The 27,694-nt window shown below is 30.5% G+C and overlaps 1 protein-coding gene across 1 annotated transcript in view; it reads right to left on the bottom strand.

Annotated features, from left to right (window-relative positions):
* The window catches only part of LOC143255859 (glutamate dehydrogenase, mitochondrial-like), a 31,780-nt gene extending 4,607 nt beyond the window's left edge, over positions 1-27,173 (bottom strand). Inside the window, exons 1-10 of the mRNA XM_076512187.1 lie at positions 26,466-27,173; positions 25,161-25,361; positions 22,791-22,877; positions 20,334-20,422; positions 16,554-16,652; positions 15,681-15,818; positions 15,443-15,583; positions 14,138-14,342; positions 9,826-9,917; positions 6,513-6,575 (exon numbers count right to left, since the gene is read on the bottom strand). Of these exons, the coding sequence (XP_076368302.1) occupies positions 6,513-6,575; positions 9,826-9,917; positions 14,138-14,342; positions 15,443-15,583; positions 15,681-15,818; positions 16,554-16,652; positions 20,334-20,422; positions 22,791-22,877; positions 25,161-25,361; positions 26,466-26,934 (1,584 nt within the window). The 5' untranslated portion in view covers positions 26,935-27,173. The remainder of the gene's footprint in view (positions 1-6,512; positions 6,576-9,825; positions 9,918-14,137; positions 14,343-15,442; positions 15,584-15,680; positions 15,819-16,553; positions 16,653-20,333; positions 20,423-22,790; positions 22,878-25,160; positions 25,362-26,465) is intronic.
* Between the last annotated feature and the right edge of the window lie 521 nt (positions 27,174-27,694).

Here is a 27,694-nt window from a genome sequence, read left to right as displayed (position 1 = left end):
TAACCCAACTATAACTCAGTTAGAAAGCCAGATAAATTACAGAGGTCTTACGTGTATCAGCATAGTAACTGGATAATTTTTTTGGTCGTCTAAAATTTATTTTTAAAACCTACAAAACTTTGTTTTGTCTTCCCCCTACACTTGAGAGAATAAAAAAGCTTACAGCAAGGTTTAGTAAGTATCATACACAAGCATAAATGAAATCTTCTAACATCATATTAGGCTGTCTAGAAATAAATTTAAAATTGAATATTGAATAACTTATCTTTGGTTGGTTTAATCCAACATTTGTTGCTTGCAAGATATCTTAGCTGTTTGCTGTTTCAATGCTAATCAGAGTAAGTTTTGCAACCCCTAAGGCAGCATGAACAAGAAGGACTTTCTGCTGATTTTTCTCTATGACTTCAAACTTGGACCGAAACTACACAGAATATCAACCATGGATCAGGCCATGGACCTGTTACTGAACATACAGTTCATTGTTGGTTCCAAAGGTTTCAACATGGAGATGAAAGTCTTGAAGACCACAAAGGTTGTGGAAGGAAATCATCCTTAGATGAAAACACATAAGGGAAGCAGTTGAGACAGACCCTTGCACAACAGTACATGAGCTTGCAGAAAAGCTAGGCACAAGCAAATCAAGCACTGCCAACCACCTTAGTGCAATTGGAAAAACGAGAAAGTTGGATAAGTGGGTTCCACATGAGCTGACTACAGATCAACAAAATCAGCATTATGAAACCTGTCAAGGATGACATTCCAAAAATTGAATGAATTGGGAATTGAGGTTCTGTTTCATTCATCTTATTCCCCAGACCTTTTCCCTACAGATTTTCATTTTTTCAAACACTTTGACAACTTTTTAAACAATAAATGCTTTCAAAACCAGGCAGCTGCAGAAGAAGCTTTCAGGAAGTTCATTAACCATAGAAACTCCGATTTCTACAGCAGGGGCATAAACAGCATCACAACATGTTGGTGAAAGTGTGTTGAAGCAAATGGTACTTACTTTGATTAAAGCATGTTTTACAACACTGGCTTATACTTTTTCAAACTTTGCAGTTCAAAAACGACATTTCTGGACAACTTAATAATCACTAAAAATCATTGTTTTTTGTGTATTTTTTACTCATTGTTCAATGTTTTAAGAAATATAATGAAAAAGTATGCATTGATGAGTAAAGAGCAATAATATATAATTTTGTTTTCCATAAGACTTGCACACATTGTGCACCCACATTGCTAAATTTTGACTACCCTGGAGGATGACTAACATCCAAATACCTATCAAGTTTACTGAATTGGCTTGGACCTTGTACATAGCCATATCATAAAATGTTTTTTACATTTTTATTACTTTAGACAACTCTTATTGCAACCATTGTACTGTAAAATAAGCCAATGAATTCACTTCCACTGTATTTGTTTTATTGGAGCCAGGATTATGATAAACTCTGTGAGAAGTGTCTATTCATTGTGCCTTGCATGTCTATCAACAGTGCAACCTAAACAGTCTAATGGGCAGGAGCAGTAATTCCTTGTGTTTGGAAGGTTTCTACTTTGTTTGCTAATAGTAGAATAAACATAGGAAATAGATGTGAAAAGGTGAGAAGTAGAAACTTTCAGAAGTATCTTTGGACTTTGTGGAAATTGCTGAAAAGATACAATCGCTTACTTGACACAGGGGTACATATCTGTTAGAAAGAGTTCATTTTGCATTATAATCTACCAATGGTTATTTTGAAATACACATGCAGTTGTTAGTATATAGTATTGTTGGTTGGTTTATCCATGATAGCATTTATAATTGTTTTTTTAGCTAAATATGTCAAAGAAAGACAGTTAAACTGTATTTAGGTCTTACTTTTATATTTTAGTTAGTTATATATTATTTGTGTTTTAAAATTCATAGTTGAAAGGTTTAATAACTTTTCAATATTATTCTAAGTTTTGCCTCACTAAACACATCTTTCCTAACCAAACAAGGCAAAGTATCTTGATGGAAGCTAAACATAGGAAATACATGTTAATGTAAATAGTCAAACATAAAGAACCAGAAATGAAAATAAAATATTAAAAATAAACTACATCAAAAGGTAAAGACATGAAATTACATACATGACCCAAGGAAGACGTTTTAAATTATTCAGCAAAATGTTAAAAAGATGTGTACATCATATTTTTATTTCATAATTTTAAACACTTATACACCGTACATTGATGATAATAGCTAGAATTAGTGATATGGTGGAGAAAATGGAAAATATCAATATTTACCTTAAAAAATGTTGATATTTATTTAAGAGGTTCTAGAGATTATGCATTTGAAATGTGAAAATAGCAATATAAAAAACTATTTCTATACTTAATATAAAAATCAATTGGAAGATTAACTATTCAGAGTCCAAGTAACTACATTAAATAATGAATTGTTATCAGAAATAAAAAATAAATATTTTATTTTTCTAAAACTACATACTTTTATTTCAAAAGTTCTTCTCAAATTTCAAACAATTTTATCCACCAGTTTGATTTTTAGGAAGGATGCTTCACAAGAGTTATGTACCTATGTATATCATTCTAATAGGGTTAATTGGTAAATTTATATTTAATAACATATTAACACCTTCTACTTACCTTCTTTTGTAATATACATCTTTAGTAATATTGTAAATATGTGGATGTAACTATATTTACTGTTTACGTGTATATATTTCTTAGGTTTAAATGTTCATGTGAGTCATCTTTTGCCTTTGATTTTAAATAAATATTTTTTTACTAATTATTATATTCTTGTCAAACATTTATTATTATTACTTTTCATTGTTGATAAACGTGATTGCATGTCAGACAATACAGAATAATTTGCTGTTGCTATTTTCAATTACATCATTCGTTTTGTTCTGTTAAGACTAACTTGTGTTTGGTAGGGTGTCTACCTCTCAATAAATCAGTAAGGTGTAAAGTACAGGAATTAAGGAGCTTGCTGTTTACCTTCATAAAATATATTATGTATAACACTATTTAGTAAATTCACAAAAGACAAAAATTTAAGGTCTCCATTTTACATTTTTTTAAACCAAGTTATATTTTTACAATTTGTTTGAAACATACTCTCTGAATTTTTTTTAAAGTGTTTTTCAATTAAACCAATAAGAAATTATTTAAATAACTGAGAGAAACCTCCTTAAGATATTTAACTTTAGATAGTGTTATTAACTTTTAATGTAGCCATTTTTTAAATTTATGATGAGGTAACATGAAATATACACAAGTATTACACTTTCTTCTTTTAAGCTGTAGTTGGTCATTAAATGCTTTTTTTTTGTGAACTATATACCGAAATTAAAATACCAATACCATAAAAGTTTAAAAACTAAACAGCACACATGAAAATTAAGTATACATTGATTCTTAACAAAATCATTACTTCTGGAACAATGGTATTCTTCACTGTAGAAATGAATATACATAATGTTTTATTAAATGTGTTCACAAATAAGCTAATGACAGAAGTTATATTTGCCTATAAATCCTCCAGGAAGGTACTGAAGAGGTAAATATTTTATCTTATGTAAACAAATGTGAATATTTTGTTTGTTACCAAGTGCAAAGCTAAACAATTATATATTTCTATTGTACTGAGTCAAGATTAAGACTATTAAGTAATAATATAAAGCACTCTCAAGCTTAATATTTCTTAAAAGTTTCCTTAATGATTTGTGTAGCATTTTGTTTGTATATACTGGACAGATTTGTAATAATTTTATCAGATTTGATATTTTTGTACTTCCTATGAACTCTTATAGTCAATGATTAAACATGAGGAATATCCTGGAGCATCTGTCCTAATCTCAACATTTTGTATACTACTGTTGGTGTTCATCTTACATATATAGATGAACATTTCTGATACATGATATTACATGTATTATATAAATATTATTTAAAAACAAACAACCTTTAGTTACTCCACATCTATCCAAAATGCCACCCTCCTAAAACATTCTTTAAATAGGTGTGAAATATTGATCTGCAATGTAGCCTGTATGAATATCTACAAATTCCTTAAATGCAAAAATAATGTGAATGATATACTCCTTGCAATGGACATCTAATGGGGCCATCAGAAGGCTTTGCCCATTTGTTTTTATTTTATCTGGTTACAAAGGTCTTTTTATTAATATCCAACGTACATACATATTGGATGGTTAATATGCCTATGTGTCATACAATGGTAATCATTTTACAATTTATTATTTTACTTAAAAGGGGTGAGCACAAGCCTATGGCAAGTAACTGAATAATTAAGTTATAGTATAGAAGTTCCAAGTCACTCAGGGGTCAGAAGATTAGTGTAATCTACTGAATCAGTAGCATTTAAAGATAAGAATGGTAAAATCAGTGGACATAAATATATATATGCAAAAACGGCTCGTTTGGGTTGAGAAAATATTTTACATAGAAGAGCGAACAACGTTTCGACCTTCTTCGGTCATCGCCAGGTTCACAAAGAAAGAAAGAGGTAACTAACCGAAAGCTGACCACATGTTTGGAAGGGGTTGTGTAACTGGGTGTCAGAATGTAGAAAGCGGTGTTAGATGTTTGAATATATAATTTTGTTTATTTTATTATATTAATATAGGTATAAAGACATTCCTTTATGTTGGTTTATTTTGGGTTTAAGTTGTTGTATAAGTAAGGCTTCTTTAATTTTGCATTTGTTTATGTTTGTTTCTTTATTTAGTATTTGAGTGTTTTCTATGGTTATGTTGTGTTTATTTGACTTGCAGTGTTCAAAAACGTGTGAAGGTGACTTTTTATGTTCTTTGAATCCGGTTTCCATTTTTCTACTTGTTTCTCCAATATAGAAGTTGTGGCAGTTATCACATTGTATTTTATAAATAATGTTGGTGTGGTGTTTGTCAGTGTAGTTTTTACATATTATAGACCTCAGTTTTGTGTCTGGTTTTTGAATAAATTTGGTATTAACTGGAATGTCATATTTTGTTACTAGTTTTTGCCAAATGTTGGTTATTTGTTTGCTGATGTCAGGAATATATGGTATGCAGCAGTATATGGTTTCGTGATATTTTGATTCGTGAGATATATTTACTTTTGTTGGTTGATTTTGCTTTCTGTCTAGGTGTGTGCGTATAATGTTTTCTACAGTTTGTGGAGGAAACTTATTGATGTTGATGAAGCATTGTTTTATTTTGTCTAATTCATCGTTAATTTTATCTGGTGAGCATAGTTTTACGGCTGTGTTTATTTGGTTTCTTAGTATGTTGAGTTTTTGTTTTGTTTCATGTGCTGAGTCTCAAGGAATGTATAGTCCAGTATGGGTGATTTTTCAGTGGATTTCTGTTTTAAATTGTGCATCGGTTCTTGTACTTTTGAGGTTATGAAGTGATATTTGATTACTTTCTTCCTGTTCACATGTGAAGTTAATGTTGGGATGTATAGAGTTAATGTGATTGAAAAAAATTGTGTGTTCTGTAGATCTGAATCCTGCAACCGTGTCATCTACATATTTGTACCAGTATAGTGGTGGGTGTAATGCTGTGTTACTTGCTTGTGTTTCAACTTGTGTCAAATATTGGCTAGAATTGGTGGTACTGGGTTGCCCATGCTTAAGCCATTTGTTTGTATATAGTTGTGGTTTTTAAACATGAAGTTTGTCTTTATCATGGTGAATTCTATGAGGGTTGCTAATTGGTTGCTGGGAATGTCTATAGTTGGGTTAGGGTCTCAGATATAGAGTTCTAAGGCTATCTTGCAGGCTTCAGTGGTTGGAACGTCTGTAAAGAGGGATATAACATCGAAACAGGCCATTAAGGCTTTATGATTAAGTTGATTTAGATTAGACTTGAAATTAAAAGAGTCTTTGATGAATGAGCTGGCTGATGTTACATATTTGGAGAATGCCCATGCTAAGTATTTACCAAGATTGTAATTAAACGATTCATATGTGGACATTATTGGTCGTAATGGACAATCTGGTTTATGAGGTTTGGGGATGCCGTACATTTGTGGTGTGCGTGAGTCGGTTTTACATAGATAGGAATAAAGTGTTTGTGAAATTGTGTTGGCTTTTCTCATTTTTAGTAGTAATTTGTTCTTAGTATTGATTTGGTTTATGTGTCGTTGTATAAGTCCGTAAATCTCTGGTTTAATGCAGCATGCCAGTTGATGGTCCAGGTTCATTTTTTGTTTTTGTAAGTCATGTAGTTCTTTGTATTTTGTGTTCAACATGGCTTTAAGTCGTTTCTTCTGTAAATTTTGGATAATGTTTGTGTATTTATTTATTAAATATAAATTTTCACAGGGAAGAAGACATCTTAAGCTAAGACAGCTTTATTTTCCTGACAGAGTTGTTCACTCCTGGAATAGGTTGCCTTCTGATATGGTAAATGCAGTTAATTTGCTTTGTTTACTTAGCAAGTCAATATGCATATATATAACATGTATAAAAAAATAACTTAATTGAAAAGTTCTTGAAAAAAACTTACCCTAGCTGACCTTTCCATGGTGTAATCTAGACCAGAGTGTACAATGTCCTTTTCTGATGCGCCCTAACATACAGCAAAAGTAATTTAAGTCTAATAAAATGGATCAGATGATTTAAAAGTGTTAATTTCAATGTGACCACTTATTTGAAAATCACTCTATACTTTATATTTTATTACACATATAAAATATATTATATTATTTTCAAAACCAAACTCGGCAATAATTTAATTTTTTACTGAAATATATTACAACAATATGATTCTAGTCCAATGCAAAAAATATTAAACTAAGTAACATTATTTACAAATTACCTATTACTTTCAAATTTAAACTTTTAATACTCCAAATATCCCACATTAAACATTTTTAAGTTTATAATCTTGGAAAACATCCATGATTTTCCAAATATACCTGACCAAATATAGTTTACAATAAAAGGATGTGGATAAAAATCAGAGGTGGCTAGAGTTAGCTACTAAACTGTCTTAAAAAACTCTTTCAAATACCTGTAGATTTTCCACATAGCAGCACAATTATTTTCAGAAAATATTTATCTAAAACTGTCCCCTGGCTCAAGTTTGGGCTTTCTAAGGTGTTGGAGGTAGCCAGAGGTAGCTTTTAAAATGTTTTCAGAGAAATGAATTAGCTTTATTTTTAATGTACCTACAGACTCTCTGCATAGTTGCTTTGGTATTTTCAGCAAATGTAAGTCAAAAACTGTTTTCATGATTGAGTTCTAGCCTTCAAAATAGTTGGAAGTACCTTTTAAAATTTCTTCAGACAAATGAAATGTCTCTTTCATGTACTTATGGATTGTCCACATAGCAGCCCAAATATTTTCAGCAAATGTTTATCTAAAACTGACCCATGGGTCAAGTTTGGGCTTCCTGAAAACATTTTAAAAGCTACCTTCAGATACCTCTGTCTTTTACCAATTACTCAATAAGGAGAGATTAAGAAGACTTTAGTCCTCTCCCTTGTAAGCATGTAATATACCATTTTAAAAATAAATAACCATCTCACGTTAACGTCACTAAAAAGAAACAAGTACCTGCTACAGTAAACATAAAACAAAACTGGATTAATCTGTGTATCAAAGAGGTCTACAGAAGTGCAAAAAATGAGCATGAAAAGTACAGTTTATCTTCTTATAGAATTGTATTTTGTCACAGAAAGTGTTCATACTTTATAATGGGATTAAAATGTTTAATTCTTTTAAAGTATGAAGAATAATTATATTTTATTTTGTTGAAATGGTGATTTATTATAATGAAAAATTGCAGTTTTTTTAGAGAAGTTAAACTTCTTTTACCCTACTTTTTATACATAAATTTCTTAGAAAACTCATTAATAAAACAATATACAAGAGAGTAAATCACATTTTTATGCAAAATTTATGCAATTGTGACAAATTTTGTATAGCTAGATCAACTGAAAATTATATAACTCTGTAATCATTATTAGCACACAAGCAATGCTATCAAGTAACATTAACAATGATCAAATTAAATGATGAAGGAATTTCAATGAAGAATAGAAATGCAAGACATTTAGTGCTTTAGGAATAATTCCCTAAAAGTATTTAAAAACACTTATGTTGTCAAACAATAAGAATAATGAGAATAACTAAAATGTATAAAAATAAATGCATGAAAGGAAACTCATTTGACTCTATACATATGTAAGTCATCAAGTAAAAAACATTATTATAATTTTTAGCCATGGCATAGAAGCTCAAAGAACAGGTCCAAATGTTTTAGTTTTTTTAAGAACATACATTAGCTTATTACTCCATCATTTATTGACTGATTTGAGATCTAATTACAGTTTTGGACTGAGGAGGCCAAACTCTTGACTGCTGTATCTGACCATGTCCTTTGTCTCATTACTTTCCTCTAATCCTACCTACAATAATTTCATTTTAAAGGTAGACCGGTAAAGGTTTTTATATGACATCAACTAAGACAATGAGATGAACTTCCATAAATCCAACACACTACAGTGATATGCAACATGTATACAAACAGATTAAATTTCTTATTTTTGTTAAAATTCATAAATTTTGTACTAAAAATTCAGATTCTATCACGCAGTATGCCTGGTGAAATAGTGCCAAAGTATTAACATCATGGATTTTTTTCAAACATGTCATCTGTGGTAATTTAAAAAAAAATACAGATTCTTTACAAATTGACAAAGTTCACTCTGATAAACTTTCCCATTTAATAATCTGAGACCCTGTACTGTCTTGCCTCCTATTTTGATTTTAACATATTATTATGGGCTTTTTTTTTTGCAATGTTTTCTCCAGAATTGTGATTACTAATGTTCTAAATTATGTTATTTTTGCTATAAATTTTTATAACTGTGATTCCTAGTTTCTTTAAATATGAAAAAAAGTATTTGATTTTGTTTGTTTGTTTTTTTGGAATTTCGCACAAAGCTACTCGAGGGCTATCTGTGCTAGCCATCCCTAATTTAGCAGTGTAAGACTAGAGGGAAGGCAGCTAGTCATCACCACCCACCGCCAACTCTTGGGCTACTGTTTTACCAACGAAATGTGGGATTGACCGTCACATTATACGCCCCCACGGCTGGGAGGGCAAGCATGTTTAGCGCGATGCGGGCACGAACCCGTGACCCTCGGATTACGAGTTGCACGCCTTATGCGCTTGGCCATGCCAGACCCGTATTTGATTTTATTAGATAGTTAAAAAATTTGGCTTTGCCAAAATAACTCCAAATATGGTCTTGACTTTGCCACAGTCTTCATCTAACATAAAAAACTGGTAATGAGAAATTAGTGTCATCAATTTTAAACTCAGACAAATGACATTGCCTCGTAGTTTCAATTTTATTATAATGCAATAAATCCTAACAAAGATTCCTAAGACATATCAGTCATTTAATAAGAGCCCCAGTGCTGGTGAAAATTTGGCTTCAGATCATATATATGTTTACCACAGTCAGCCAAATGGTTGAAAAAAAAACCTGAACACATGATTTAACTGTACATACACAGTTAGCATGAAGCTCAAATGATGGGTTTTAATTGAATAAGGCTGTTTAATTATGGGGTTGTTCATATTACTTGCCTGTTGACTTTTAATATTTGTAAGTAATGGTATATTACTTACATGGGTTAACAGTTTAGGTTTATCTATCCAGTTTTCTAGTAACAACTTTGTTATTAAATTGTCACATTTTGGTGCATTCTAAAGCCTTTAAATGGTTTGGGAAAGCTAGCACGAATATTTAAAAGCATAAATTATCATGAGAAAAAGTAATAACTAAAAAGAATAATCAACTTACAGCAATACGTTTCTGGAATGATTCACTGGGTATAACTGGAATTCTTCCTCCACTTCGTCCAAACCTTCGTTCTAAAGATTCCTGCACACTAGCTGAAAGTAGTAAGCATTGTCGTTAAGTTAGATTAGTTATTAAAGAAAGAAACTATAAACACTGTTTTTGTTCTTAAATAATAATAGTGAGAGACAACTTCTTGGAAGGTATTATTGGAAATCAAACAAAACAAATATTTGAAACCAGAGAAATATTGTATTTTCTTATCCCTGCAATTTTTGCATGACTTTCACTAATAAATGCAACTGGTAAATTAAACAAATATCACACATTTCTATACCAAAAACATCTTATTTCAAGTAGCAGTTACTCATGTGGTATATAAAATATAGTTTCTATTGACATACATATCAGAATAGTTAATCAGTTAGTTTGCTTTTATCTTTAAGCATCATTAATGTTGAGAAATTAATAAAAATTATAGATAAGTAACTTTTAGTATTTTGCATTTAACTATTCATAAAGCAATTAGGGTAAGAAGAACTGGGTAATTAGTGATACTTGCTAATCACTTAACTGATAAGCTCAGTTACTGTTTACATTTGATTAGTGCGACTCTTACTAACCACTCTTCTGGAGACGCTTCTGCTTGTGACATTAAAGAATACAGAACACAATTACAAACACATATATATTGGTCTTAACACAATGTACAAATACAATCAATTTACACTTTATTTAACATGTACAGTTGTCAGCAGGTGCTGCCAGCCAGTTACATTCCCTCCTGTCAGTATCTCAAAATTAGTGACTGTAGTAAATAACTTTAGCAGCATTGCAATAATCAAAATTGGGACAATGAAGTTTAGTTGGAATAAAGGTTGAGCCCAGGGATTCTTAAATCATTAGGCATTTCCTTTAGTATATAGTTTTTTACTTAACAATGAACACAATGGCAATATTTTAGTTACTTTGATAGTTGGGATAGTAAAAAACAGTAATACTTGGAAACCCTAATTTCTGTTAATTGGTTATTTCCATGACACGATTTAATCATTATTTCAATTAATCAATTGTTGGAATATCCAAAAACAATAATAATCAGAACAACTAATTTTGATTATTGGATTATTTTCATGACAATCACTTTAATTGTAAATTTGTTTAACCAATTGTTGGAATAATTAGAAAACACTAATTTTCTCATAATTTCAGTTAATTAACTATTGGAATTACTGAAAACAGAAATAATCAGAGCAAATAATTCTGACTATTTGATTATTTTTATTACAATCAGTTTAATCATAATTTTAATAAATCAATTGTTAGAATAACTGGAAATTAATTTTTTATTAGTTATCTACTTTTGAGACATTAATATATTTAATCATAATTTCTATTAATCAATTAGAATTTGGTTACATGACACTAATCAATATTATAGCTCCTCAAAGATAATCAATTATATTGATTAAATAGTCCAACTCTAAGGTGGTAAAGGTTCTGGCAATCAAACATCAATAATTATTGTGGTTAGTAGCTCATATGATTATGTATGTTTAATTATTAATTAATTACCAAATGATCATATTGGTAAATAACCATGACAACAAATGTAAAATTATCTTACAGTCATGTAAAAGCTGCTTAACAATACACATTTTCTCTGCTTTGAGCTAGCTTAAGATTATTGAAGTAATATTATTTATATGTATTGTTTTTCATGAATTCTTTTAGAACTTACTATGAGGAAAAAACACTTTACTTAGTTTGGACCCATTCATGTATGTACATTGTCTATCAAATTCATTCACTTACTGCAATATCCAAAACTCTTTCATCTAGAAACAAGGGACAGCTAGAAACTTGTTTGATCTAAAATAGTTCATTGGAAGTCACCCACACATTTAAAAAGAAAAGAAATAGAGCCTTGCAAATAATGAAAACTTGAAATTGAAAAGTAGGAAAAATGAACTGGAAAGGGGCCAGAGACACAATATAGAGCCAAACCTTAAGGAAGCTGCTGAACAGAAGAATAAGTAATTTCTTTAGCATGAAAAGGACATTTAAGAAAAAGAAGTTACAAACAAGTAACAAGTGGCACAAGCCCATTGACCTGTTGAAAAGCAATCAAGCACTAATCCCAATCTTTATGAAAGATTGTGTAAAATAATTAAACTCGGATTAACAGTTCAACAAAATAACAAGAATCTGATAAAGTCAAAAATATTTGGAGCAGGAAAGTTGAACACTATAAAAGGAAGAGATTCTCTACTTTTCATCTTTAGAAGAATCTGTAGTCAAATATGCAAGGTGACAAAAGGATTAACACAGGAGAAAAACTGTTCTCCTACACACTTACAATAAATAAGTTTGGTTGAAGAAGTGTAGTATTAGTGCAACCCTAAACATTAAAATAAATATCCAAAAATGTCATTAAAATTCACAGAGCAAGAATGTGACAGAATTTTAAAAACTAAATAGAAAATTCACACAGGCAATAAAAGCATTCAACAGATCAAGGATGATGAATTTACAATTATTTAAAAAAAACAAAAGAAACAAAAAATACTGATTAGAAAATTGATACCAGTGTAAAGTAAATGAGCAAAAAAATAAAATAAAAATGGAACAGCTTAACAGAATTCATTTCAAATTGAAATTGCACTTCCAAAAGTATCAGGTGATTAAATTTTCAACTGAACATATGCATAACATTGCAGAGATTTTGTTAGGATATGCCACTCACCACTGGTGCACAGAACACAAAATGTTACCAATGGGCCTTCAGGTGCATATGTTTTGTTTTTTTGGGGGGCATGACATTATGGGAACATGAAGATTTTGCCCACATCCAAGATTACAAGTTTTCACTATTTACAGTTCAATCATGGAGTTTGATGTTCACCATAAGCATGCAAATTCTGCTATTTTGCCACCTTCATGAAAATTTGGAAAGCATTATTATTAGCAATTTTTAAATTGGATAACTGTTCATCTAGAACTCCATAATTCTCTCTCACTGACCTTTGAATAAATTTGTGTCAATATGGTGATGTCATAAAAATATGCTGATAAGCTACACTTCATAAATTATTCAAAGAAAAAGAAATAACTACCAGTAACTTTCAGACTAGAACAGTACTAGTGATCAGCCAATCATCATAGGCTGATGATGATACATCAACAAAAATGGATCTGGTGGATGAAACCACAGTCAATACATCTAGGTTTAATAAAGGCAGTGAATCAACAACAGACTGTGGCCCCAATGTTAACAAAAACCTCAGAAAACTGACACAATTGAACATGTTGAATCAACACACTCACAATCATTGTCCTCAAGACACTTTCAGTATTCATGGCTTTCTAGTCATTCTTGCCTTGAGTGTTGTTTGAACTTTCTTGAACTGTTGATGTCAATTGATAAAAATTTGTCAGTAAAATACAATTTTCTCAATGGCATCTTGGTTGACACCATTCACATTACAAACTATGTCCCAATAAAATAAACTGGTATAACATCAGTATCACATGTTTAGGCCAATAGCACAAAGTGCCTTTTTTAACATTTTCTAAAAAACAAAACAAAAAATATTATAAACATTATGCATGCATAAGTTTTACATGATAGAAACATTAACTGCAATCAATGAATTAACAGCATCTTATTATAATGATGAACTGCTTCAAGAAATTTTGCTTTGAATATTACAATAATAAGGTACAGTTGTCTGGTGTTTGTTAAATAGAAGCAAAGTATGAAATGTAGAAAGGTTCACATTTTTTTCCAAATGTTCCACCCAAAAAAAAAATCTTAGCAGTATCTCTGCTAATGATTACTTCCTACTAGTCAAGGAAACCTTTATATCTAAAAAGTTCCAGAAATGAAAGTTTTAAAGATATTGATCATAGAAGTGTCATATGATAAAGGACAAAAAAACAAACAAACAAAAACTGTTCAACTACACAAGATATTTTATTTCTGAACTAACTTTTGACAAGTCCTTTTCTTGCTGATGAGGTCTTGTGATCCAGCCTATCAAAACTGGTTTTCACTTTATCAAATATTTTTACCACTATTATGACATCAATGTTCAAAAATTATCAACACCCATTTTTTTATGCCTGCAAATTAAAAACTATTTATTTATGATGCTTTCAAAAGTATTTTACAACATTATTAAATAATAAATTTAAGATGAAGAATGCATGCTTTTATTATTCTAACTTTACTTCTTAAAGTATTTCATTCATAAGCATGTCAGATTTTCAAAGCAAATTACAGATTTTTGTAACGTTGATTCTATAAACTCACCTAGTAAATGATAATTGGATTCTCTTTCGTATTTGAATAAAAGTCTTCCATAACTAACATGATTTAAATTCTTCAACCACTCAAAATATGACACAGTGACACCACCAGCATTAATATACAGGTCAGGGATAACCAGTATGTTGCGTTCAATAAGTACTTTATCAGCTGCAGGTGTTATAGGACCATTAGCAGCTTCTGCAATAATCTAAATGAGAAATAAATATCATAGCCATAACAAATACTACTTATAAGAAGGGATCCAAAGCTAGCATTCTTTCATCAACAAATACTGATTTAAAATTTGAAAGACGTTCTGTAAAATGAAGCAAAACTCTGGTACAAAACAATATAAAAGTAATATTTCCATGTGACATCTGAAGAAAAAACATAAATTTACATAAAAGCTGTAAGATCTGAGCAAATGAAAATTATATTAAGCATATTTTAGGGCATAGAAAAAAGTCATATAACTATATCTCATTTAGCATTTTAAGATGGCAAGGGCAAATTTCAAAAGATAATTTTCATATCTTAAACAAACCACAAGTTTTCTTACTAAGGCTATCTTCTTAAAATATGTACTACAAATACCTGAAAAAAAGATTATTGTAGAAGACTATACTGTAATAATATAAAGATTTTTTTTTTTTTTCTGGAAGCTTTACATCTACTTGGAGTTTAGTACAACAAATTATAATCAGCATTAAATAGTCTATGCAATTATGTAAATGTTTTAAATACTTTATCTCAAAAAAAAAAAAAAAGAAAAAGGCCTGGTATGGCTTGATAGTTAAAATGCTTGACTTGCAACCTGAGGGTTATAGATTCAAATCTCCATCACCAAACATCCTCAGATTTTGACTGTAGGGGGCATTACAAAACGATGGTTAGTCCGACTATTCATTGGTAAAAGGGTAACTCAAGAATTAGCAGTGGGTAGTTTTGACTAGCTGCTTTCCCACTATCATTGCTAAATTATGAGAGCTACTGCAGGTAGCTCTTGTATAGCTATGCATGAACTTCAAACCAAACCAATTGAAGAAAATGGTGTTTATAATAACTTTGAACATTATTTTTCTCTTGACCGTAGGTATTTCTTCATATATTTTCTTACTTATGATTTGAACTTGTATTTTCTCCTCTATGCATATAGTATTCTAAATAATTATTCAGCAATCTTCCATAAGAACTTGTTATGTTACAGTTATTATTTTAACATGATTTCATAAATGCATAGCAAACTTCTCTAAGTTTTAAATGAAGATAAAAGACAATAAAGAAATACAAATTTATGTTCATACTCACCTTACACTGAATCATGTGAGCATTGCTTTTTGTGATGGACTTTTCTATTGCAGCAGGTATTAGAATGTCACATGGTTCAAAGAGCATGTTCTCTCCAGTGTAAGCTTCAGCTCCTGGGAAACCTACTATTGTGCCATTTGCCTAAAGCAAAAATTAACATATTCAGTTATATGATTTGCAACTCATCAATTCAAGTTTTACTAAAAAAATAAAAATAAAAAAATTCAAATTTACCTACCAATTTCCAGTCTTCCAGTTCTCGAGGGTTAATACCATTGTGATTAAAAATACAGCCATCAACTTCCATCACTCCTACACAGCGAGCTCCAGCACGATGAAGATAACGCATTGTATGCAGGCCCACATTACCAAAACCCTAAACACAATCACAAGAAACTTCATTCAAATTGAAAACAAAATAATGATTTTTTCAATAAAAACTTTTCAGTTGATTCTTGATAATTTACAGCATCTTTTCAGAAATATTCAATGGAAAAGGTAACAGGTTAAGTAATTCAATGTTCATTATAATATTTTACTCCAACACAATTTAGCTGTTTTGTCTTTCTATAATTTGCATTGATTGCTGTATCACTATATAATGTTGAAATTGGATACTAAAACTAAAATACACTAATGTTGCCCATGATACGTAAGATTATGTCTTCCTATAAATATACTGAAATATATATATGTGCTATGTGTGATTTAACCTACATTTAGATTTTCTTATATCCAAATTCATCTTTTGAAAACCATAAAACTAAGCTTTAAATAAATGCCTTCATTTTTCACCTTAATACTAGAAATAAATTCTCCTTTTCACTAGTTTTTTTTTTTTTTATGTGACTACTTAAAACAAAAGTGATGTTATTTTACAAAACCTTTCTTGGCTACAGGACAAACTACGTGAGAAAGATAGAACACATGTGTATAAGTCAAGTGACCAGTTTTATATGTATGTTTTCTTTCATTTGCCATAAAAGCTAAATATTTTGGAATAGCATTGCTTAACATTTTTACCAAATGTATCTTCTATGCTGTTCAATTCTAAAAGATGTTTTTTATGCTAAGCAATTACAAAAAATAATTAGTCATTGTAAACACTTACTTGCACAATAAAAGTTTTTCCACCCCATCCAGGTGTGGTACCAATCATACTCATATAACTAGCTTCATTTATAAAGTTGTCAATTCCATGAAAGACTCCCTACAGAAAAAATGTTTTAGAATTAACATATAAACTGCAAGTACCACACTGCTGTCATGAGCAGAAGCTAGGTGTTTAATTTTATAGAAATAAATGAGTAATACCATCTTCGATTATTGCAAATCACAGAACTGTAAAAACAAAGCTATTATGTGCACTGCCTGCATGCAAATAAGGTGTATCACATTTAATTTACTGAACTGCTTTAACAATTGATGAATTTACTGTTGATATAAAAAAATCTTATCACATGCAATTTAGTTGGTTGTGTAAGGACAGAAACATTAAAACTTTTAGAATTAAATATATACAGACATACAATAAAGGAGTCTTCCTTCTTAACAATATTGTGACTTTTACATAAATTTTGTATTTATAATTGAGACACTTTTTGGCACTTTTACTGTTTCTGGAGAGAAAGATATTCATCTCAAATAACACTAAATATATTATTTCAATTTTGCAAGGACAAAATCCATTTGAGTCACGTCTGCAGTTATCATAAGAGAATTAACTAATAAACACATATAATATTTCATCAGTGAAAATACTTTCAAAAACACTTTCCTAAAAGTGGATACATGAATATGTTCATTCTATACATTACTGTACAAAATGCATAACACATACTCCTCAAAAGTTAGTAATTTCCTGCCCTGAAAATATATTTCTGATAGATATATACTTCCCCTTGCATAATAGCTTTTATCGTTCAGTGCTTCCCTTTATATGCTCAATTTGTTTTTTGCTCATCACTAAACTTGAAACTCCTACCTACCCCACATATCTATTTGGTTCAGTTGCACTGTAACATGGAAATAAGCATGCAATAATCCTTCACCAATAGAAGTGCAATACTTTCCAATTGCAGCTGGCTTCCTCTATACTGTAGAACCCAATATCACTTCAAGAATAGGCAGAAGAAGCATCAGAAGTGGAGAGAAAGGGTGGGAAGTGCAAGGGTGTAAGTATCAATTGGAAAATATTAACTTCTGATACAATATCTTACTTCCATTCACAAAACAACTATAATTCAACACTGACATGGTGAAAGAACAGGTGCATAATATACTTGGATGAGCACCCTTTGGAAAACATCTGAAAAATTCTCATTGAGTGTAATTTCTCTTATTAGAGAAACACACTTGTAGAAGACAACTTCTGAACCAGTACACTCTTTGCCCTCAAAGAATAAATGTGTCACTAAATTGGCAGCAAAGAAGCACATTTGACAATCAATCACATATGCCCCAGAGTATAGAATGGATAGAGCACATAAGAACATAAACAGGAAGTCAACTTCAATCCAAAATCAGCAGAACTAAGGGTAAGCCACTTAGTTCATGGTTGGAGGAAGTTCCTTGACCAGATGTGCCCATGGTGTAGAGTGGCTATAATGTGTCAAACCAAAATAGGGAGGTCAACTGTAGTCCAAAACCAGCAGTACCAGGAATGAATTATCTGGACCACAGTAGAAAGAGGATCCTCTACTATCTTCACCTCAGACTCAGGAACCAGAAGGAAAGGAGAATTCCTATTCCAAAAATTGCTATCATCTGTGCATACCTAACATAACCAAGATTTGTTCACCTGGGAACTGACATGTGGGTGATGGTGGGAAGGTGGAATGCTAGGTGGAGGGCCAACTCCAGTCCAAAATCATGTAGCATTTTGAATGTATCATCAAGTCTGAAGTATCAGGACAGTCCCAGCCCACTCACATGTGAGAAATTATGTTGGTTGGTCCAGCTCCATCCAACACCAGTCACCCAGAAATCAACATTCAGAAAGCAGTAGGAAGGAAGGTTCCCAGTCAGAGAAATGCAATTTGACTGAAATCTACATGTTACTTTAGTAGTAAAACTGTAAAAACTACACAAAACAAAACTACAAAACAGAAAAAAACTTCTTATTCATTTGGAAATAATTTGATTCAAAACAACCATAAGTAAATCACAAAGGAATTCTATACATACAGGTGTGAAAGTATCTAGAAAGCAGCATGATTTTCTAGTTCAATGACCTCTGTAACATATTAATTTGTTTGTGCTTTTTTATACAGCTGAGAATACTTTATTTGTTCTTTTGAAACAGAAATAAAAAATTCTTCATTATTTCAAGTTGCTCACAAAGCATAAATGTCACATTTCCTAAATAATTTTTTTTAAAAAATGATTCAGTTCTTTTTTATGGGCCATTGCATTTTCTGGTTTATTTCCAAGTCCTTAATGGAAAATCTGATACCTCCTAAATGTTAGAACTAATCAAAATACAGCCTATAGCTTGTTTTATTTCTCATGAAGAAAATAGACTTCATTCATAATGTACGTCTTAATGGTTTTTGTTTTCAAACAAAACTGAAAACACTACTGTAGTCTTCTCCCACCGATGTTGTGGTTGCTTGACAATAAAATTAACATGCTGTTTCATTAGTTTTTCTGAATGCTGAGTAAAGTTAGTTCAATAAAGAATAATAATAATAAATAACTAATGTTAAAATGAATATTATTTACCCTTACCCTACTCCTGATTTGTAAATAACTCATATAAAATTGATAAATATCACACTTTACCAACTTAATCTAGTTTACATCAACACAACTGATATTTTGCAATTTGATAAGATAAATTGTCTCTCAGCTAATACTGTGTTTGTTGTATCTCAAGCTTTCTATGAAGCCTTAGTGTTGGGTGAAAGCTAGGCCTCATCAGCACTGGATATAGTAGATATAGTGTCACTGACATACTCTTATTACGTTATTTTGTTACTTCCACTTGTAAGTTCTTAGAGTCACATAATAATGTGCTCTTAATGAAGACATTATACAAAGGAGTACACTCTGTGGAACATGAGAGCTTATTTTATATTTTATAATTGTTAGAAAAACATTTTTTGAGTAGTAGTAAAATATATGGATTATGTGGGCCTAAGATTCTTCAGTGGTAGGCATTTGTGGCTTGTTGGCAATAAATAAACAGCATAATTCCACTTGTTTTAAAATAATACATATATATATATTCAAAACAAATTAAACACCTGTACAAAATCTCTTTACAATATGGAGATCATAGTTGTATTACAAACATTATACAGTTGTCTTTTTCAAGTTAAGAGTCCACTTAAGCTTATTCAATTGCTTTACAATTCAGTTTACAAGCTGAATTAATTTTCTCTCTTTGTATCTTAAACATTATACAACAATTCTCTTGTTGCTAAAAGTCTACTTAGACAAATTCAGTTGACAAACTGAACCAATAAGCCATTTTCTCTAACAATAGTTAACTTTACATTTTCTAACTTTCTCTTACTGAACTTCTTCCTGTTTCCACTCATATGGACACAGCTATTTATATGTCTATCACGTAAGCCTTATAGAAGTTTTAGGAACATCAGCATCAATGAGTTACAAACACAACATTTGATGGCCTTGACATCAATGAGTTAAAAACACAAAATAAATTAATCAGTAATACTACCTACACTAAACAATCTTTTATATATTACAATATTGATGCTCTCTAATCAAATTCTTAACTTTTGTCTCAGTAATATGATTTTCCATTTACAAATAATAGTTATATTACAGAAATTATTTTCTGATTTTAAAGTGTGTAATAGATTAAGGTTTCATAAATATCCAATTATCACACCTCATTGAAATTGATTAAAAATTTACAAACCCTTCCTGTAGCTGATATTCTTCCATGAATACCCCCCTGATTGATTGGTTTTCCTGTCACACAGGCATAAGCATTTAAGTCAGCATGACCTAAAGTCAAAACATAAAAAAACACCATTTAGTGTAAAGTAATCAAAATGTAAAATTAAAACAAATTTAAAATGTAATTGTTTGTTGATGTTGTTTTAATGAACACATGTTTAATGAAATAATGTTAATTCAATTTAATAAATATGTAAGCCTAATAGGAAAAAAAAGACAATGTTCAATCAACCAAAACAAAATTCAAGCCTTATATGAATATTTGAATTAATGATGACAAATCAACTGATTCAAATGTAAGAGACAGGAAAGACTGTTCAGCTGCTAAACAATTGTTTTTGTGAAACCTATTCAGAATACAAATAACTATCCTATAAATGTTTAGAAATAATACAAAATTGGCAATTAGTTCTCAATATAGAGGTTACTTTTGTATTTAACTAAATGCAGTTTGCAGTAACAAGATTTAAAACAATTATACTATGTGTATTATTAGTTTAAAGATATTTGTTTTTTGACAAAATTTTGAATTCTTGTTTCTCAAATGATTCAGTATTTTTCTATAACTTCTCTACTGTACAAAGGATGATGATTTCTCAACACCTATTTTAATAGTTCAACCACAAAGAAATCCTTAAGTATTGTATTCAATCACTTGTCTGTGTGTTTTTGTATGGAATAGCATAAATACCCATTTGTTTTTCCAGATGTCTGAAGTATGCAATTGTTGAATGAATACACCTTTTACAAGGTGCTACACTTTGATTACCACAATTTGGATACAACTTGTTGCAAGTCTCTTTATGGGTGATCCAGGTATCTCAAGTTATGCAGGGCAACTGGTGGAATTCACTAACTGATTAACCATGGAGCTCATTAATTGGTTACCATCAGCTAATCAATTATTCTCAAATGAGTCCATCTTTCCATGATATTTTCAGCCTGTTTTCAGTTTGTTTCAAAGGCATTTTCAAACTAACTTTTGTTTAAGATAGTAGATAATTTTATGTGCAATAATTGAGGATTAAATAGTTTTTTTAATTATAAAATATTATGAATAAGAATTTTTCATACATACAGCATAAAACCTATATTAAGCTGATAGCATGGTTAATACTATTTTATGTTTTTCCTTCTAAATTTCCACAATACTACTCAATTAACACTATTAAACTTTTCTGAGGAAAAATTATAATTAAATTATGAAATTGATAATAAACCAGAGAATTGTTAAATATAACATTGACTAGTGAGACTACTAGAAGGTGAAGGTTAACTACATACACTTATGAGATTTATTAATCTTACACTCTTAACTATAAAAACTACTTTTCATTTATAAGTTTTTAAAAAGCAACATTGTATAAATACTTGGCCATAAGCCTTCTTTAAGTGCTAGTTCTATAGAAGTTACAAATAAACTGGTAAAATAACAATCAGGTATCTAAATGGAATGTGTAAGCAAAGAACAGTGTTTGGTGACAATAGAACATAGATAAGCAAAGCAAATCCTCTACTCAACAGGTATCATGGCCAAAAGCTGAAAAACTTTGAGTTAATCAAAAATTATAATGAGACATCATAATAGTAGTGTTTTGAGTACATGTAGTTGTTTACTTGGAATAATCAAAATATTTACTTGTCAGGCACACTAATTTTGATTTGTTTATTATTTTCATGATGTTAATCACCTTAATTGTAATTTCAATTAATCAATTATTTTATGTGTAAGTATTCTTTTGTTTTCCAGTGAAATTACATAAAAAGGATATCCCTATACTAAAATTCTAAATCCCTGATCAAAATATATCTATGATTTAAGTGTATGAATATTTTATATCTTAAACTACCAGACAATGTCAAAATGTAGATCTGATACATACTGTTCCATTGCAACATTATAACAACTATGGTTGTCACATGACATCCTGATTTGCATATTAAAAATAACTTTACTAAAGTGTACTAAGTGCATTATCCAGTTACCCATGTTGAATATTTAAATATACTTCACTGTCACAAACAAATTAGCAAAAAGTAAGAAATGCCTAATTCAACTGCAAACAAATAAACTGTGTATTAAATATATAATACAGTTACAAACAATTACTTTAAAAAAAAAAATCAGAATGATATGAATTGGAAAAAGGAATTTGATATTACAAAAATTATGAAGTAATATTAAATATACACATAAAAATTTACCCACAAATATATTACTAGTGTTTATCTTATATATTTGTTCACTTACCTGTTAACTCTTTACAGCATTATCAAACAGTAAAACAGGATTCCATAACACTCATATTTCCTTTCAAAATATTTTAAGTTTCATTTAAGTGTGCAGCACTGCTGTTTAAAATGATCCCAAATATTTTGACAAAGATGGTGTACATTAATTAGAAAGTACATTTACCAATTGTTGTTCCAAATGTGTCTGCAATCCAACTCATTTCTCGCTCACCAGTTCCCATGTCAGGTGCTGGAACATCAATGCCAGGTCCTATAGTACAAATTTGTTTTTAAATACCTTTTCTGTAATAATTACAGGAGCATTATTTCATAAAAGGCTTGGGGGTTAAGAACAAAGAAGGCTGCCAATTGTGGCTCATCCCCTAACTTGACATTTCTGATTATTTAATAGTTCTCTAATTACCTTTAGTATAGTTAGTAAACCTACAGTACAAAATTCTCAGGCCTAAATTTTGTGGAAGGTGTACTCATGAGTATAAAGGACTAGGAGGAAGAAATTTTGCACCATGGTAAATTTCAATCTGAAAGAAGGTATTTTGAAAACAAAAAAAGTGATGTTTCACTGTTTGAATTGTTTAAAGTTCTATTGCACAACATGATTTTTCTTTATTCTTATTTCTCCAGTTTTTAAAGTATGATTAAATTTTTGTCACTTAGGTTCTAACTCAAAAGAGCCTAAGAATCTGAAACTTTGCATGAACATAGAAGTATAAGCTATCCCAATTAAACTGAGATATCCTTCAAAAGAGTCAAAATATTTTCTGTGCATTTTATAACTGAAAAATTTTTATCATAAAATTATGAGTAAAAGTATTTCTTTCTAAAGTTATATTAAACAACTTGGTAATATTTCAAATTCTTACAAATAATTTTGTAGAACTGGTAAGCAAAGTACAGAAAAGTTTAAAAATTATTTATCAGAGTAAATTTCAAACACATAATATGTCGTCTATCTGCTTTAGAGATTCAGATATTTAAAAAAAATGTTTTTGTTATCTATTTTCAATGCTGTAATGGCAGCAACAATAGTCAAGAAAGTTAACAAGATATCTTGTTCTAGTTGCTTTGTTTCTTTATTCTCTATAGTTGGTAACATCTGTTCTTCTCAAGAGGATATTGCAGTAACAAATCATCTGGGTTGAAAGGGTTTGCACCATAATATCCTTTGCTAGCTAAGTTTAGTATTGTCTCAATGATACAGACAACTAATGTTGTGAAAAATCAAATGACATGAGGTGATGTTGTCAAACATATAAAAGAAATTAAGTTTACTTGTTGAATTCAGGTGTACTTTCTTATTTGAGTTCTTTATGGGTTTTATCATGATTAGGTTAGCAGAGATTCATCTTAAAAATCAAAAAGCTAATGAGCTATTCACTGATGCTGTAGAGCTGATTATCAATTTGTCTATGTTTGGATAAACACATTTATTATTATTATTATTATTTTTCAATAAAAACTGTTTTCACTGTCCTTCAAATATTTTCAACCTTTTTTAATTCTCACATATATAAAACTCAGTCAAGTTATCATTTACAAAACACTTCCCTTACTTGTTGATTTAATCTGCTGTTATTTGCAGGTTTGCCTACATGTTACTTATCAGTGAAATTTTACCAGAAAATACCACACAAATACACCCTGAAAAATCCCAGGTTAGAGTTTTCATCAGTCATTTTGCATTAGGAGTTATGTACCTGTAGAGTACTATCATAATTTTAGTTGTGTGACAATTCAAGTATGAACCTAGCACACAGTTACTCAATCTGTGCAAAGAAAGTTAAGAGGTTTATGAACCTAATGTGCACAATACCAAGTGTAGAGATTTCTTACAGTTAGGTGAAATGAAAGAGACAAAATATGGTATTTAATTTTGAGCAAAATAAAACACTTCATTTCAACATAAAAACCTTTGAAGATACGAAGCTAATCAACAAGTGGTCAGACTATTATAATGTACAGTTAAAGATGAATTTAACTTAAGTGAAATAAATTGCATCTAAGTGACTATTTAAGGTAGTGACTATACTGAAGGTGAAATGAAAAATATGCATGATCATCAGGTTGAAAAATATTATAAAACTGCAGGGGCACTTCTTGGCCTTTTGAGACTGACACTAAACTTAAGAATGGATTAGACAGCTCTAGAACAGTGTAATGGATACACTAATAATATTAAAAATACAAAAATAAAGGGCTAAAGTAATACATATCCTGGTTTAAGTTATGAGACATACTGGATTATGGGGAGAAAGCAAAACTTGTGTACATTTTCCTGAGGTGTACACAGTTAGTTACCTGGAGGACAGGAGAGTCAAAAATGTGGGCAGGTGGGCAGTCCATGACTGTTTACAGCAAGAAAGTAAGTTAAAAAACTTTTGGTATTTCAGAAGCAAATCTACCTGATTTGAGTGACCGGTAATAAAACAACATATCAAAATTGTTTAGTGTTCATTATCATAATATTGAGAAGTAGATGTAAAGTACTCATATTAGAAAAGGTCAAAAAATTATATTTTTTGTTCATACTTACCAAGAAATCCTTTTTTTGAAAGCATTAATGCAAAGTTTCTTGTAATCTTTTCTAATTCAAATTCACTATATTCTTTGGGATTTATCTTAAGACCTGCTTTACCACCTCCAAAAGGGACATCCACTACAGCACACTTGAAGGTCATCAAGGCAGATAAGGCTTTCACTTCATCCACACTAACATCTAGGCTGTAACGAATACCTAGAGGTAAAAACATATTTAATTGCATCTTTCCAGTCTTTGCTTTTCCTTATTAACATTAATAACATTGATAGAGGCATAATTATTAAAGTCCATGAATGAAATCAAACCTTTGGATATTTCTAGCTGTATTAAGAATGTTTAGATATTACAGAATGACTTGGATCAACGGACTGGTTGGACAGATATTTGGCAAATGCCCTTTAATTATTGCAAATACAGATAATACACTTAGGTTTTGATCATTTGAATCACACATTCAGTACAAATGAGCACCCAAACAAGAGCATGACTGAAGAAAAGGATCATAGCACTGTGATGATAAGTCAATCAATGCACTAAGGCAGTATTTTGTTGCTTATTAAAAAGGTTAATATAATTTTAGTGCATTTATAGACATTGATTACATTTATAAGTAAAGAGGTATTTGAGTTTCACTTGCAATACAATTAGTTTTAGTCTTCCTATCTAAGAAAGGGTACCAACTTAAACAGTTCTGAGTAATGCTTCTAAAATGATTAAAGAAATGAAAGAATTATCTTACATGGACAGCTTAAAATCCCTTATTTTCTCCTGAGAAAAAAAGGGAAAGATGATCTTATTGAAGTTTTCAAGATTATCAGAAGAATCGATGAGTTACAATCCTCTGGTCTCTTAGTACAATAGAACAAGATAATAAATCTTTTGAGCAGTTTACCCATTTTGAGAGTGGTAAATGAAAAGTTTCTCATTTATAATTTTGTTTGAGTTACACACATATTTTAGAAATACAGACCAATGAGATTACTCCTTTTTATGTACTTTATTTGCACACTGTTAATTGATGATTAAGAAATTTCTAACTACAGAACTTTACACTGGTTAAAATGTTCTTATTCTTACAATATTTGAGCTATTCTCACATTAAGAACTTGGTAAGATCGGTGTCATATGTACATATATTAATATTTTACTATGTATCATTTCACATAATTGAAGTTTAAACATTACTACCTTCTTAAGAACATTTTATCAAACTCAACTGGTAATTATATTTGTTTAACTTTTAAATAAAAGCAATAAGTTATCACCATATCATTAAGACTTAAGTTATGATTTTCCTACCTCCTTTACATGGCGTTCTGTGTTGGCTATGCTGAGCGCGCCAACCCCGTATCATCTCATATTCTCCGTTGTCCCTTTTTAATGGAAATGAAATCTCTAAAACAGAATGGCATGGTCCTAGCAAACCAAGGTATCCTCGAACTTTTTTTCTCTTTTCTTCTAAACTCATTTTGCCTTTAAATTCTTCCACAAGTTTATCTTCTACAACTTGCCAGCCACGGTGATAGAAAAAACCAACCATGTGAAAAAATGACGGGTCTTCAGCATCTTCAACATAAGCTATTTCTTCTGGAATTTCATGTAAACTAAAATTTCGGCTACTTAGCGTCACAACAGTGTTTTTGACTATCGGTATTCGTAGCTTGGTAAAAGAAAAGTTGGCCCGCAAAGATAATACGCCATTTTGCACAATATGATGAGAAGAAATTACAATTTTATTACCAAAAGTTGCGAGAGCACGAAGAAACATGTTTATATGATACTATTTTACTAAAACGTACTGACCGGTAGTTTACTTTATATATTTATATTACGTTGTAGATGAACATACGAACTGAAATATAGACAGTACTACAAATTATACTTAACAAGATCTCACAATACAAGTAATACAAAAATAAATCTTCCCTCCTGTTGTACACATATTCCTACACTGTAATCCACACTCGACTGAAAACACGCTGAAATGAAAGACGAACAGGGGTGTGTATCTTTCGTCACATATCCCGAGCCAATCAGACCTACAATATCAACAGAAGGTTTTAGCTTTGCGAAATATTTCAGTCTGTAAATGTACTTTGGACGCCTGAAATTGACCTCAAAAGACTATAGTCAAGGATTTTTCGAGATTCATGTACATAACTTAATGATTTTACTTTAAATACATATACTAAAAGTTTACTTCTTTTTTATAACAATAAAGAGAAGATCTGAAAAGCGATAAAGAAAGGTTGATCATTTCAACGTTTATCTTTTTCAATTATTAATATGGACGCTAAATTATAAGTAATTTTTTTTGGTGGGTCTACCATTAATAATGTCATAAACATGTACCCTTTTATCCATGAGTTCCAGGTGGCACAGCGGTCTGCAGACTTACAAAGCTAGAAACCGGGTTTCAATACTCGTGGGGCAGAGCACAGTTAGTCCATTGTGTAGCTTGGTGCTTAACTTCAAACAGTTCTCTTTATGAATTTTTCAATTGGACAGCAGTTACAGTGCTAAGATCT

Source organism: Tachypleus tridentatus, chromosome 7 (genome assembly GCF_004210375.1).
Source record: "Tachypleus tridentatus isolate NWPU-2018 chromosome 7, ASM421037v1, whole genome shotgun sequence".
In the NCBI taxonomy this organism is placed as follows: Eukaryota; Metazoa; Arthropoda; class Merostomata; order Xiphosura; family Limulidae; genus Tachypleus; species Tachypleus tridentatus.
This window is presented reverse-complemented; position numbering and strand designations above follow the sequence as displayed.